Source organism: Entelurus aequoreus, linkage group LG02 (assembly GCF_033978785.1).
Source record: "Entelurus aequoreus isolate RoL-2023_Sb linkage group LG02, RoL_Eaeq_v1.1, whole genome shotgun sequence".
Taxonomy (NCBI): domain Eukaryota; kingdom Metazoa; phylum Chordata; class Actinopteri; order Syngnathiformes; family Syngnathidae; genus Entelurus; species Entelurus aequoreus.
This window is the reverse complement of record NC_084732.1, coordinates 13,228,705-13,242,582: the sequence shown is the minus strand read 5'-3', so window position 1 is coordinate 13,242,582 and position 13,878 is coordinate 13,228,705. Positions and strand designations below refer to the sequence as shown.

At 38.5% G+C, this 13,878-nt stretch overlaps 1 protein-coding gene across 1 annotated transcript; it reads left to right on the top strand.

The window, feature by feature from the left end:
• The first annotated feature begins 476 nt into the window (after positions 1-476).
• Positions 477-12,009, top strand: lg02h16orf87 (linkage group 02 C16orf87 homolog). The gene is made up of 4 exons (XM_062066429.1): positions 477-770; positions 9,642-9,741; positions 9,876-10,055; positions 10,138-12,009. The coding sequence occupies exons 1-4, from the start codon at positions 705-707 to the stop codon at positions 10,254-10,256; spliced, it is 465 nt and encodes a 154-aa protein (XP_061922413.1). The 5' UTR covers positions 477-704; the 3' UTR covers positions 10,257-12,009.
• The last annotated feature ends 1,869 nt before the right edge of the window (positions 12,010-13,878 follow it).

Below are 13,878 nucleotides of genomic sequence, written 5' to 3'. Positions count from 1 at the left end.
AAATGCAGAGAATAATTTCGCCACACCTAGTGTGTGTGTGACAATCAGTGGTACTTTAACTTTAACTATTAGCCAAGTTGTGTTGTACAGTATTTTATTTACTAATACTTTGCTTTTGGTTGAGTTTGATTAACATTTTAATTCTTTTTTTTTTGCTGTGGAGTTTGGCAATGTTTCTTATTCTATTATTAAATTTTAAAAAATACTTTTGTTTTTCTATACATGTGCTGGATTCACTTGCGTTAGTATTTAATAAGACACCCTCTGTCGCGAAGGCTTAGATGTGATTAGGCCCCGCCCTCGTCCCTCTAGTACTATGTTACGCGTATAACAACCTTCTTTTGGAGTTGCGAGAAAGGAAATAACGGTGAAAATGTCTCTGTAATCATAAATATACCCTCGCCCCATCTCAAATGTGACCCTTTCCCCCTTAAAATGTGAAGGGATTTAAAAGCGCATTTTTCCCCCACGGTCCTTGAAAGCCGCACGGCGGCAGTTAACCCATGTGCGCATGCGCGCAGCACGAGTGCAATTCTTACTTTTTTATTTGAGCTTATTTCCGCCGCTGTGTTGGGATGTTCGAATAACCGATTAATAATTCGCCAAAGCCTTCTTTATTTTTTCCACATTTTTTAGATGTTTCCCTTCATGTGAGGAGTCGAGCGGCCGCGGTTGTTATTTGCCTACGCTGGAGGAGTCGGAGTATGTCGACAAATAAAACAAAGAAAGTCAAAATGGCTACTAAATCTTGTCCTGAATGCGACCAACAGGTGAGGAAAATGTGTTTAATTTTAATGTGACGCTGTGGTTTTATAGTTATTAAGTGTTATTTTTATATATTACAAGTGAGGTCGCTTGTTTGGCGGAAATACGTCTCACCCTCTGCACACGTCCTATTTTCACTGCAATAATTCCCCCCCAAAACAAAAAAAACATTAGAACTGCTTATTTAACTGCTTAAAAATGATTATTTACCATAACTGCTCCCTGACGGTTGATCTCCATGCACCAAAAATGATGTCGGGATTTTTGATTTAATGTCGTCAAATCACACTGAGCTAAAAATAAGATATGTAAAGCACTTCCGGTCAAACTGTATTATTTATCATAGCACTGTATTATGTGGTGACCTTTTTCAAATCTACGCCTTTACCTTAGAAAATAACGCATTGCGTACGTATTCGAGTGGCTATAATATTATTAGTACAGTAGAATCCACACTAATGTGAATACAAAACAACAAAATGTATTATTCAAGTTGAAAGTATTGGTGACGGAGGGGGCGGGTCTTACATGAAGGGTGATTGACAGCTGCAGTTCCTCTCTCGGCCAGTTACGTCACTGTCGTAAAGATGCGTTCAAACTTTTTCCACTGAGGACCACACACTAAAAAATCAAAGCACTTTGATTTTTTTTCCATTTTCAAAATCAATACAACAGGGGTGTCAAAGTCAACGCCCGCGTGCCACAACCGGCTCACGAATTCATTATATACGGCCCCCGGGATGATATTTGATTAAAGTTAAAATACCACTGAACTGATAGTCACACACACACTAGGTGTGGTGATATTACCCTCTGCATTTGACCCGTCCCCTTGTTCCACCCCCTGGGAGGTGAGGGGGGCAGTGAGCAGCAGCGGTGGCCGCGCTCGGGTAATCATTTTGGTGATTTAACCCCCCAATTCCAAACCCTATTAGTATTAGAACCGGCCCGCAGGACACAACCGCCTGCTGCTTTTTTGCACGCACCAATACTAAAATAAGTGTTGGTGCTAGGAATTTTCAATATGACTTTTATGACCCCACCAAGTCATAAAAATGGGGTCCCACAGTAAATTTTTGGGGTCCCACTTTTTTGTAACCGTTTTGAAGACAAATGATAAATGTATGCATTATCCTGTTATATCTCACATTCTGTATTGTGTTTTGGAAAAACATTGTCATAAACGTTACTTAACCTCTTAAGGCCCAAACTGTTTGTTTACATGCTTTTTTTAATTTCTCTTTGCTATTTGGGCTTATTGGACCCTAATTAGAATAAAAACTAAAAAGCATCTTTTGATAGGATGTACTTAGTCCATAAGTACACAAATGTGTACTTCATGTATAGTGACATGCTAATTTTTAGTTTTACACCTTTTTTTTCCAAATTCCATTGTGTTATACTCTTCTGACACCACCAGATAGCAGTATAAGTGTCCATATGTCGGCATAAGACCCCAATTCAGTAGTGTACACAATTTTGGAATTAAGAGCTAAAAGGTGCTGTCCACGCATGTGGCCACTAAGGCCTTTTAATTAATTCATTAAAAAAATAATACAAAAGAAAACAATTTTTGTATGCATATATAAATTCATTCAGTTATAAACATTCATTCACTTTCTTCTTTTCTTCACGGATCTAAACTTTACCACTGCCAGTATTTTTTTCTATATTTTTATTGTAATATTTTCAGAATGTGTTGGTTCTATTTTTGGCCGTAGTAAGACAAAGAAAACAATCTGAAGTTGTCTTTATATTTTAGTTTTAATGCCATGATTTTAATAGTCTGGCCCGCCTGTGCACACATGTTCCTCCATGCGGCCCCTGAGCTAAAATGAGTTTGACACCCCTGCAATACAACATTTCCAACCTTTAGGGCTCCCCTCAAGTTTGGCCCAGGGGGTCTCAATCATATGTTTTTCTTCTAAATAAGTCATATATTAATTGTTTTTTAAATTTTATCCAACCCTTAAATCTCTCGACCAACTTCAGGTCTATCTTTGTTGTGATAAAGTATTTTATTTTTATGTTTCAAGACCTTGTTGTAAACCAGTATTTTTATGGCAAAAATATACAATATGCAATATTTTCCCCAAAAAAATGTTCAAAGTGGAATATTTGATGTGAAGTAATAGGAGCCTTAAATAGGTCAATAATTGACCTGACATTTATTTTAATTATTCTTTTTTGCGTGTTAGTGTTAAAACACCCCCACTAAAATTATTGAGGATCCAAAAGGGCCCAACTCCATAAAAGTGTTAAATAAGTCATACATTTTTTTTGTTTTACTTTCAGTGCTTAAGTCTTTGACAGGGGGTCAAACTTAAGTCCCGGGGGCCAGACCTGTCCCGCCGCATCATGAAATGATATGCATCAATGAAGTACATGTACTGCATGCAATTGCATATATTTTGAACGTTAATATTATCTAATAGTGCAACAATTATGACATCATACATTCTAAAAAAATGTTACATAAAAATGACTAGAAATTGTAAATTTAAAAAAATAACAGTAGATTTTACAGTCTGGCAGCTCAGACTGTAAAATCTTTCATTTTTCATCTCAACTTTACGGTAGTTTTGTTTTTCTAGTTACAGCAGTGTAACTAGAAATTAACCCTTTGATAGGGACCCAAACAAGTTTTGCATTGAATATTGAACAAGCAAGGCTTATATAACTTCATAGTGACATGCAAAATCGAGTTTCAAATAATAATAATAATAATAATTACAAAATATCAATGGCATATCAAATAAAATTTAAATAAAAATGTAATGCCTATTTTCTATTTGCAGCCTTCTGAGGTAAATATCAAAATAAACTTTTTCCACAGGCTAATAATACATTTGAAAATAAAATGACAATAATGAATGAATCAAACATTCAAGTCTTGAAGTAGCAAGAGAAAGTGCATGAATAAAACGTTAATTACTGCTCAGTTTGCTACACTGATTTGCTTTAACACTGAATATGGAACAAGCAACGCTTATATAACTTAATAGTGCAAAATCAACTTTCAAAAAGTTGAGGTGGGGGTGGCGGGGTTTGTGGTAGCGGGGGTGTATATTGAAGAGTTAGTGCTGCAAGGGGTTCTGGATATTTGTTCTGTTGTGTTACGGTGCGGATGTTCTCCCGAAATGTGTTTGTCATTCCTGTTTGGTGTGGGTTCACAGTGTGGCGCATATTTGTAACAGTGTTAAAGTTGTTTATACCCTCAGTGTGACCTGTATGGCTGTTGATCAAGTATGCCTTGCATTCATTTATGTGTGTGTAAAAGCCGCATATCACCATATGGACACGGCTGGAGATACTATACAGAAACCCACTTGCACTCTACTGGGGCATTGAATCCCCCTCAACAGTGTACAATGCGGTGTATTTTTTGGCGCATTTAGCATTCAATAAACCCGCTTCAGTAATTTAAACATCTTACGTGGTACTGTCAAAATTTTAAGAATTGTATAATACAAATGAAACATGAAAAAAATAAAGAAATGAAATGTTTGAACTCAAAATGTGTAGCACCTAGGGGTGTAACGGTACACAAAAATTTCGGTTCGGTACGTACCTCGGTTTAGAGGTCACGGTTCGGTTAATTTTCGGTACAGTAAGAAAACAACAAAATATACATTTTTTGGTTATTTATTTGCCACATTTGTAAACAATGGATTTATCATTTTAACATTGGGAACACTATAATAATTCTGCCCACGTTAATCAACATTAAACTGCCTCAAGTTGTTGCTCAGGTTAAATAAAATGACAAAACTTTTCTTCTACATATAAAAAGTGCAACATTAAACAGTTTCAAGTCAACTCATCATGCTTAATTTATTACAGCATTTGGGACGCCTGTAGTTGATTTATTATGTAAATGTTATATTTTTGATCAACAAGTGATAGCAGGGACCCTGCCATTCAAAACTACGCTGCTGCATTACTAATGATTAATGTAACTATAGCTGAAAAAATGGTACAATAGCAATAGGAGAGACTATTCATCCCTGAACACCATGGAGTTCATGCAGGCTTAATGATGCACTTACATTATTATATCAACTATCAGAGACATAAACTCTTCATTTAACATAATGTCCTTTTTTGCTGCTTCAACAGCTCAAGCAACACAGAAAAAGGTAAAGTGAAATAACAGACAGACAGGGCTTTGCTGTCCGTAACACACACACCGCAAAATGAGCTAACGTTACGCTAAAAGCGAATTAGCCTTCACCTCAAGCCAGGACTGCGAGCGAGCTGAGCTGCCTTTTATATTTCTAGAAGGTCAACGGGCTCATAGTGATGTTACTAGTAGTTGACTGGGAGGTGTTTATTATCATTTGGGGAGAGTCCGCTGCCTTATGCTTACCTGCTAAACACTAAGCGCTGACTACATGCGCTCTGAATACGCACTGCTGATTGGCTGTTACCGCTCTGTTTGTAACCAATCAGATGGTTGTGTGGGTGGGACAATGCTGGGTGCTGTGTAGAGGACTGACAGAAACAGAGGCAGAAGGAAGCAGAGGCGGCTACTTAATATGTTCGTGTGGAAACTTGTTCGGTACACCTCCAAACGGAACCGGAACCCCCGTACTGAAACGGTTCAATACAAATACACGTACCGTTACACCCCTAGTAGCACCCATTCGACGCCATATTAGCCAGTGGTACCGTCCTAGTCGGTAGTTGGTCCTAGTCGGTTGATTCGTGTGAAAGTCGCGGGCAAACCATTGTCTTGTCTCACAAGATGTGGTTTCTCTTAAGTATCCTTTTTGAAAATGGCCTTGCAAATATACTGTATATCTGCCACCTAATCAACATTTTGCTCTCCTTCTTTGTGAGTACCGGTGAGTTTTCGGTGGCTTTCTATGGCTCCGGTGCCTCTTCCTGTTTTTGCAATTTGTGATTAGATACTCACTTGGGAGTCCCAAGGACGCGTAAATGTCAGGACCAGCTAGAAGGCCTTACTGACAACAACTCGTGATCTGATTGGCTATGGCAATTGTCTATTACCTGTATGTGCCTGTTCACTTATTGTTGATTCTTAAAGGCCTACTGAAACCCACTACTACCGACCACGCAGTCTGATAGTTTATATATTAATGATGAAATCTTAACATTGCAACACATGCCAATACGGCCGGGTTAACTTATAAAGTGCAATTTTAAATTTCCCGGGAAACTTCCGCTTGAAAACGTTGCGGTATGATGACGTATGCGCGTGATGTCACGAGGTCAAGGGAACTGTTTGGACCCAATTCAAATACCTCTGTTTTCGTCGACAAAATTCCACAGTATTCTGGAAATCTGTGTTGGTGAATCTTTTGCAATTTGTTTAATGGACAATGGAGACTGCAAATAAGAAAGTTGTAGGTGCGATCGGTGTATTAGCGGCTGGCTGTAGCAACACCAACACCAGGAGGTTGTGTTGTGTTTTGAGCAGGATAGCAGACGCACTACGGTGAGTACAGCTTTGGCTTCCAAACATTTGATCGCTTGCCCGTACGTGCGTGTCGATATGTGCATGTCACGTACGTAACTTTGGGGAAATATATGTTTCTTGCCGACTCTGATGGCGGCCGGGGTGTCGTCAAAAGCGTACAACGCCCGCCGCCGCCGCCGCATCTAAGTTAGCTTCTATTTTTTTAGCTTCGCCAAGCTGAAAATTATTAACCGTGTATTTACATGTTCATGGTTTAATAGTATTGTTGATCTTCTGTCTATCCTTCCAGTCAGGGTTTTTTTTAATTTAGTTTCTATCTGCATTTGACACTGATGCTATCACGTTAGCTCCGTAGCTAAGTTAGCTTCTATTTTTTTAGCTTCGCCAAGCTGAAAATTATTAACCGTGTATTTACATGTTCATGGTTTAATAGTATTGTTGATCTTCTGTCTATCCTTCCAGTCAGGGTTTTTTAAAATTTTGTTTCTATCTGCATTTGAGCCTGCTATCACGTTAGCTCTGTAGCTAAGTTAGCTTCTATTTTTTTAGCTTCGCAAAGCTGAAAATTATTAACCGTGTATTTACATGTTCAGTCACTGTGAATGTCCATTTCGCGTTCTTGACTCTCATTTTCAAGAGGATATAGTATCTGAGGTGGTTTAAAATACAAATCTGTGATCCACAATAGAAAAAGGAGAGAGTGTGGAATCCAATGAGCCAGCTTGTACCTAAGTTACGGTCAGAGCGAAAAAAGATACACCCCGCACTACACTGTAGTCCTTCACTCTAAAGTTCTTCATCCACGAATCTTTCATCTTCGCTCAAATTAATGGGGTAATCGTCGTTTTTTTCTGTCCGAATGTCTCTTGCTCCATTGTAAACAAAGCGGAATTGTGAGGAATCCTTTGTCTTGTGACGTCACGCTACTTCCGGTAGGGGCAAGGGTTGTTTTTATCAGATACCAAAAGTTGCGATCTTTATCGTCGTTGTTCTATACTAAATCCTTTCAGCAAAAATATGGCAATATCGCGAAATGATCAAGTATGACACATAGAATGGATCTGCTATTCCCGTTTAAATAAAAAAATTCATTTCAGTAGGCCTTTAAGGCCCCTGGCAGATTTGGTACAGCATAGCAACATACGCTAGCTGAATTCTGATTGGATACAAACTTCAATGTAAAAACAGCAGCACTGGAAGCAGCATAGACATGAAGAGAATATGAATACTTTTAGATATTTAGGGAACGTAAATAAAAAAATGACTTATCTTTAATTATGATCATGATTTCTGGTCATGTTAGGCCAGGAGAGAAGGCCTTGCTGGCTCTGACGACACACCACTGAGTTACAGTAATATGCTGTAAAAAAAAAACTTGTACATTTTACAGTAACACTGAGCTGCCAATTTGTTTTTTTTACCATAAAATATACAGTTTTTTTTATGGTGTACGTAAAAAAATCTACACTCATATGCATAGGCAATTGTGTAATAATATCGTGATAAGTATATTAATTTTCTACCGCTTGTCCCTATATCATTTACCACGGCCTCCTGAGGGCAGCCATAACTGCAATGTGGCCCTCAATGTGAACGAGTTTGACAGCGCTGCTCCGGATCAACTTTAGGTCTATTTGTCGATAATACGTTTTCTATTTTTCTCATGTTTTGTTTGTTTTATGCACTTTTTGTTAAAGACACCTTGTTTTCTCTAAGGCAAACATACAAACTATGCAATACTTTCCTTAAAAAACATTTTGAAGTGGATTTTTTTTATTCATTAGGTTAGTGCGTCTGCCTCACAATACGAAGGTCCTGGGTTCGATCCTGCGCTCGGGATCTTTCTGTGTGGAGTGTGCATGTTCTCCCCGTGACTGCATGGGTTCCTTCCGGGTACTCCGGCTTCCTCCCACCTCCAAAAACATGCACCTGGGGATAGGTTGATTGGCAACACTAAATTGGCCCTAGTGTGTGAATGTGAGTGTGAATGTTGTCTATCTGTGTTGGCCCTGTGATGAGGTCGAAACTAGACCGTTCATCGGCAGTGCGCCCTACTGGAAAATACGGTACATATACCTGAAAACGAACATCTTGATTTCTGTCTGCCATTTTTTGGCAAAAAACAGGGGTCATACTTTTAACAAACTCCCTTTAGGGACTTTGACCAAATGAGTTGTGGTTAAAGGCCGACTGAAATGAATTTTTTTTATTTAAACGGGGATAGCAGATCCATTCTATGTGTCATACTTGAACATTTTAAACGCAGCTAGAAAGCGACGATTACCCCATTAATTTGAGCGAGGATGATAGATTTGTGGATGAGGAACGTTAGAGTGAAGGACTAGAATGCAGTGCAAGACATATCTTTTTTCGCTCTGACCGTAACTTAGGTACAAGCTGGCTCATTGGATTCCACACTCTCTCCTTTTTCTATTGTGGAGCACGGATTTGTATTTTAAACCACCTCGGATACTATACCCTCTTGAAAATGAGAGTCGAGAACGCGAAATGGACATTCACAGTGACTTTTATTTTCACGACAATACATCGACGAAACACTTTAGCTACGGAGCTAACGTGATAGCATCATGCTCAACTGCATATAGAAACAAAATAAATAAATCCCTGACTGGAAGGATAAACAGAAGATCAACAATACTATTAAACCGTGGACATGTAAATACACGGTTAATGCTTTCCAGCCTGGCGAAGGTTTACAATGCTGTTGCTAACGACGCCATTGAAGCTAACTTAGCAACCGGACCTCACAGAGCTATGCTAAAAACATTAGCTATCCACCTACGCCAGCCAGCCCTCATCTGCTCATCAACACCCGTGCTCACCTGCGTTCCAGCGATCGACGGTGCGACGAAGGACTTCACCCGATCACAGATGCGGTCGGCGAGACGGAGGAGGTTAAGGTGAGTTCGGCGGCTAGCGCGTCTGCTATCCATCTCTGTCCTCCTGGCTGTGTTGCTGTAGTCCGCCGCTAATACACCGATCCCACCTACAACTTTGTTCTTTGCAGTCTCCATTGTTCATTAAACAAATTGCAAAAGATTCACCAACACAGATGTCCAGAATACTGTGGAATTTTGAAATGAAAACAGAGCTTTTTTGTATTGGATTCAATGGGGTACCAATACTTCTATCAACCGTTTACATCACGCGCATACGTCATCATATCTACATGTTTTCAACCGGAAATGTGGCGGGAAATTTAAAATTGCACTTTATAAGTTAACCCGGCCGTATTGGCATGTGTTGCAATGTTAAGATTTCATCATTGATATATAAACTATCAGACTGCGTGGTCGGTAGTAGTGGCTTTCAGTAGGCCTTTAAAATGACAGATGCTAGTTACAAGTTGTTTAGATTAAAAAAAAAGAAAAAAGTTGCACATCATCAAAGTCTCTCATTTTCTCATGTCCAGATTCCCGTGGCGTGCAAGTCATGCCCGTGCGGTTACGTGTTTATCAGCCGGAAGCTCCTCAATGCCAAGTCAAACGAGTCCTCGCCGCCAAACGGAGCAGGTGAGCGCGGTATTATGAAAATATACACCATGACCTTGAAGTATAGACATTTCAGCTACTTTTAGTTAGTAGTTAGTTTAGCCCCGCCCCTTTCACGCCTCACAATGAGTTGGGTTTTTTGTCGCACGTGTCAGACAACCTGGACTCCAAGCGCAGGAGGACGGAGCGCATCCGGAGAGACCGAATGGAGTCTCCTTTAACCAACGACGTGGAGAACAGGAGGCGAGCTCGAGCCAACAGCCAGTCGGACCCCATCAGGAGGGGGCGAGGCAGACCCAAGACGGTGGGCCTGAAAAAGCAGGACGAGGACAAAGGTAAGCCATTGTGGGAGGTGATTTAGGAGAACTTGAACAACGTTTGTGATGAAGACCAACACGTGTGTTCTGGTGCGGGCAGACAAACAGGAGAAGGAAGTGGACGTCTACGCCGGCCTCTCGGACGAGAAGGCCTTCGTCTTCTCCGTGGCGTTGGCAGAGATCAACCGCAAGATCCTGGGTCAGACGCTCATCCTGTAGGGACTTTTCAGGACGCGGCCAGAGGTCCACCAAAGAGAACTTGTGGAGAGACTGATTGAGGGACGTTGAATTTAGGACAGTGCGAAGAAGAGAGGACGCACACGATGCCTGTTTTTGAAATAAACTAGCAATGTTTCATCTTTATGTCAACAAAAAGTCTTGTTTTCTTTCATCACAGGAAGTTGAGCAAGAAGATGTTTGACCAAAGGTAGAAGTATTAGGACGTACTCACACTAGGACATTCTAATCCCAAACCCAGGATTAACCCACTTACTCTTCTCTCCTTTTTGTGAATTCCAACTAAGGTTGCAGCTATCCATTATTTTAGTGATCGAGTATTGATTAGTTGTTCGATTAATCAGATAAAACACACTTTATAGCCTCAGTGCGTATTGTAGAGATAAATAGTGGAAATAAGCCAAATATTTTTGTACTTTCCACTACCTTCTATTCTCCTTGTTTTACCTTTTTATTTACTTTCTTTTACCTTCTATTTAACTTATTTGATCTTTTATACTCCTTGCTGTACTTGTTTATTCACCTTTAATTTCCTTTCTTTTACCTTCTGTTAAACTTATTTTACCTTATATACTCCTTGTTTTACTTTTTATTTACCTTATTTTATCTTTACTTACTTTCTTCTACCTTCGGTTTAACTTATTTTTACTTTATTTACCTGTTACATTCCTTGTTTGACATTTTATTTTACCTTATTTTCTTTAAAAATGTTTACCTTTACCTTCTATACTCCCTGTTCTACTTTTTATTTACCTTCTATTGAACTCATTTTACCTCTTGTACTCCTTGTTTTACCTTTTTATTTACTTTCATTTACTGTCTATTTAACTTATTTTAGCTTTATGTACTTTCTTTAACCTTCTACTATTTTTGTACCTTCCATACTCCTTGTTTTACCTTGTTTTACCTTATATTTAACTTATTTGACTTTTATTTAAGTGATTTTACTTTCTATTTAACCTATTAACCTTTATATACATACTGTACTCCTTGTTTTACCTTATATTTAACTTATTTGACTTTTAAGTGATTTTACTTTCTATTTAACCTATTAACCTTTAAATACATACTGTACTCCTCGTTTTACCTTTTTATTTACTTTCTTTTACCTTCTATTTAACTTATTTGATCTTTTATACTCCTTGCTGTACTTGTTTATTCACCTTTAATCACCTTTCTTTTACCGTCTGTTTAACTTATTTTACCTTCTATACTCTTTGTTTTACCTTTTATTTACCTTATTTTATCTCTACTTACTTTCTTTTATTTTCGGTTTACCTTAGTTTAACTTTATTTACCTGTTACATCCCTTGTTTCACCTTTTATTTACTTTTACCTTATTTTTTATTTGTATCTTTACCTTCTATACTCCGTTTTACTTTTTATTTACCTTCTATTGAACTCATTTTACCTTTTATACTCCTTGTTTTACCTTTTTATTTACCGTCTATTTAACTTATTTTAGCTTTATGTACTTTCTTTAACCTTCTACTATTTTTGTTTACCTTCCATACTCCTTATTTGACCTTATATTTAACTTATTATACTTTTATTTACGTGATTTTACTTATTTATTTTTTTTGGATTGATTTGATTGATTTTACTTTCTATTTAACCTATTAACCTTTGTATACATACACACTGTACTCCTTGTTTTAACTTTTGTTTACTTTGACCTTCTATTTAACACATTTGACCATATTTACTTTCTTTAACATATGTTACCTTCTATACTCCTTGTTTTACCTTTTTATTTACCTTGTACTTAAGTTATTTTACATTTACTTTATTTGACCTTCTATTCTCCTTGTTTTACATTTCTTCACATTTTAACTTATTTTACCTTTTATTTACCTTATTTTCATCTTGTATTTACCTTGTTCTAGCTTTTTCTTTACAGAGTCATTACAAAACATTACATTTGATGTCCAGAGGCAATTAAAAAAAAAAAAAAAATGATACAGTTTTAGGCCGATGTTCTGAGAAAATATGCTCCCTGGGGGACAGGCGGAGAGACGGAAGGCGGAAGTAAACCAAGAGCGGTGGCTAAACACGTGAGAGTATCCAAATCTTCTTGGCGGTTGTGCATAAACTGTTTTGTGACTGGATCGAGATGGAAGGGGATAGTGACGGGATGTATGAGGAAGGTATGGACGTGGAGGACTAGAGGGGAGAAAGGAAAGAAGGGGAGCGGAGGGCATGAAGGAAAGTCGAGTGCTAAAAGAGCCCATGAAGAAGATGAAGAAGTAGAAAAAAGGAAAACGACTATGGAAGATAATTATAGGATTATATATACATTTAAATCAAGTCAAGACATGAATGACATACGTTTAATGACACTGGTTAAGGCAGGGGTCGGCAACCCAAAATATTGAAAGAGCCATATAGGACCAAAAATACAAAAACAAATCTGTCTGGAGCCGCAAAAAATTAAAAGCCATATTACATGTGTCATGAGATATAAATTTATTTTAAAGGACTTAAAGGAAACTAAATGACCTCAAATATAGCTACAAATGAGGCATAATGATGCAATATGTACATATAGCTAGCCTAAATAGCATGTTAGCATCGATTAGCTTGCAGTCATGCAGTGACCAAATATGTCTGATTAGCACTCCACACAAGTCATTAACATCAACAAAACTCACCTCTGTACACTCATGCACAAAATTAAAAGTGTGGTGGACAAAATGAGACAGAAAAAGAAGTGGCATAAAACACGTCCTAGAAAGTCGGAGAAAGTTATGTAAACAAACTATACGGTGAGTTCAAGGACCGCCAAAATTAGTAGGACAAAACGGCGCTCGCCAAATACTCGAATCAGTGAAGCGTGTTTAATATAAACAGTGTGATTTATAACAATTAGGGAGGTTTGTGTCATGTTTGTCCTCCTACAGAAACCATACTAAAACAAAAAAATTGATTTTTTTTTCCCCTCATCTTTTTCCATTCTTCATACATTTTTGAAAAATCTCCAGAGAGCCACTAGGGCGGCGCTAAAGAGCCGCATGCGGCTCTAGAGCCGCGGGTTGCCGACCCCCGGGTTAAGGGGTTAAAGAAGGACATCGGAGAGGTGGAGATAGCGAAGGTGCTTAGGGACGGGCGACTTTTGATTAAATGCAAAAATGGAGAGCAAAAAAGTAAAGCAATGCGGTTGCAAAAACTGCAATAAGATAATCAAGGAAAAAATCGAAGTGGGAGAACGAAAGGGGGCAAGAGGAGTAGTGACAGGAATTCCAAGAGGTGAAAATTTAGAAGAATTGAAAAGACAAATAAAAGGGGGAACTGTCAAGATGTTGACAAGAATGATGGCATATAGAAATGGAGAAAAGATGGAGAGCGAATCAGTATTAGTACAGTTTGTCGAGGAAGTCCTCCCGCAGAGAATCATGATTGGGTTTTTAAGCTTTTATGTTAGAGCTTACGTCCCACCCCCAGTACGCTGCTTCAAGTGCCAACGCTATGGGCACATAGCCAGTGTGTGTCATGCTAAGTTGAGATGTGGAAGGTGTGGAGGGGAGCATGAATATGGACAATGTGGAGATAATGACCTGGTCAAATGTTGTAACTGTGGCAGGAATCACACAGCAGCGTATGGGGG

Coding starts and splice junctions, on each gene's coding strand:
- lg02h16orf87 (XM_062066429.1), top strand. CDS start 705: ATGTCGACAAATAAAACAAAGAAAGTCAAAATGGCTACTAAATCTTGT. Junction 771..9,641: donor GTCCTGAATGCGACCAACAG/GTGAGGAAAATG, acceptor TCTCATGTCCAG/ATTCCCGTGGCGTGCAAGTC. Junction 10,056..10,137: donor AAAGCAGGACGAGGACAAAG/GTAAGCCATTGT, acceptor TGGTGCGGGCAG/ACAAACAGGAGAAGGAAGTG.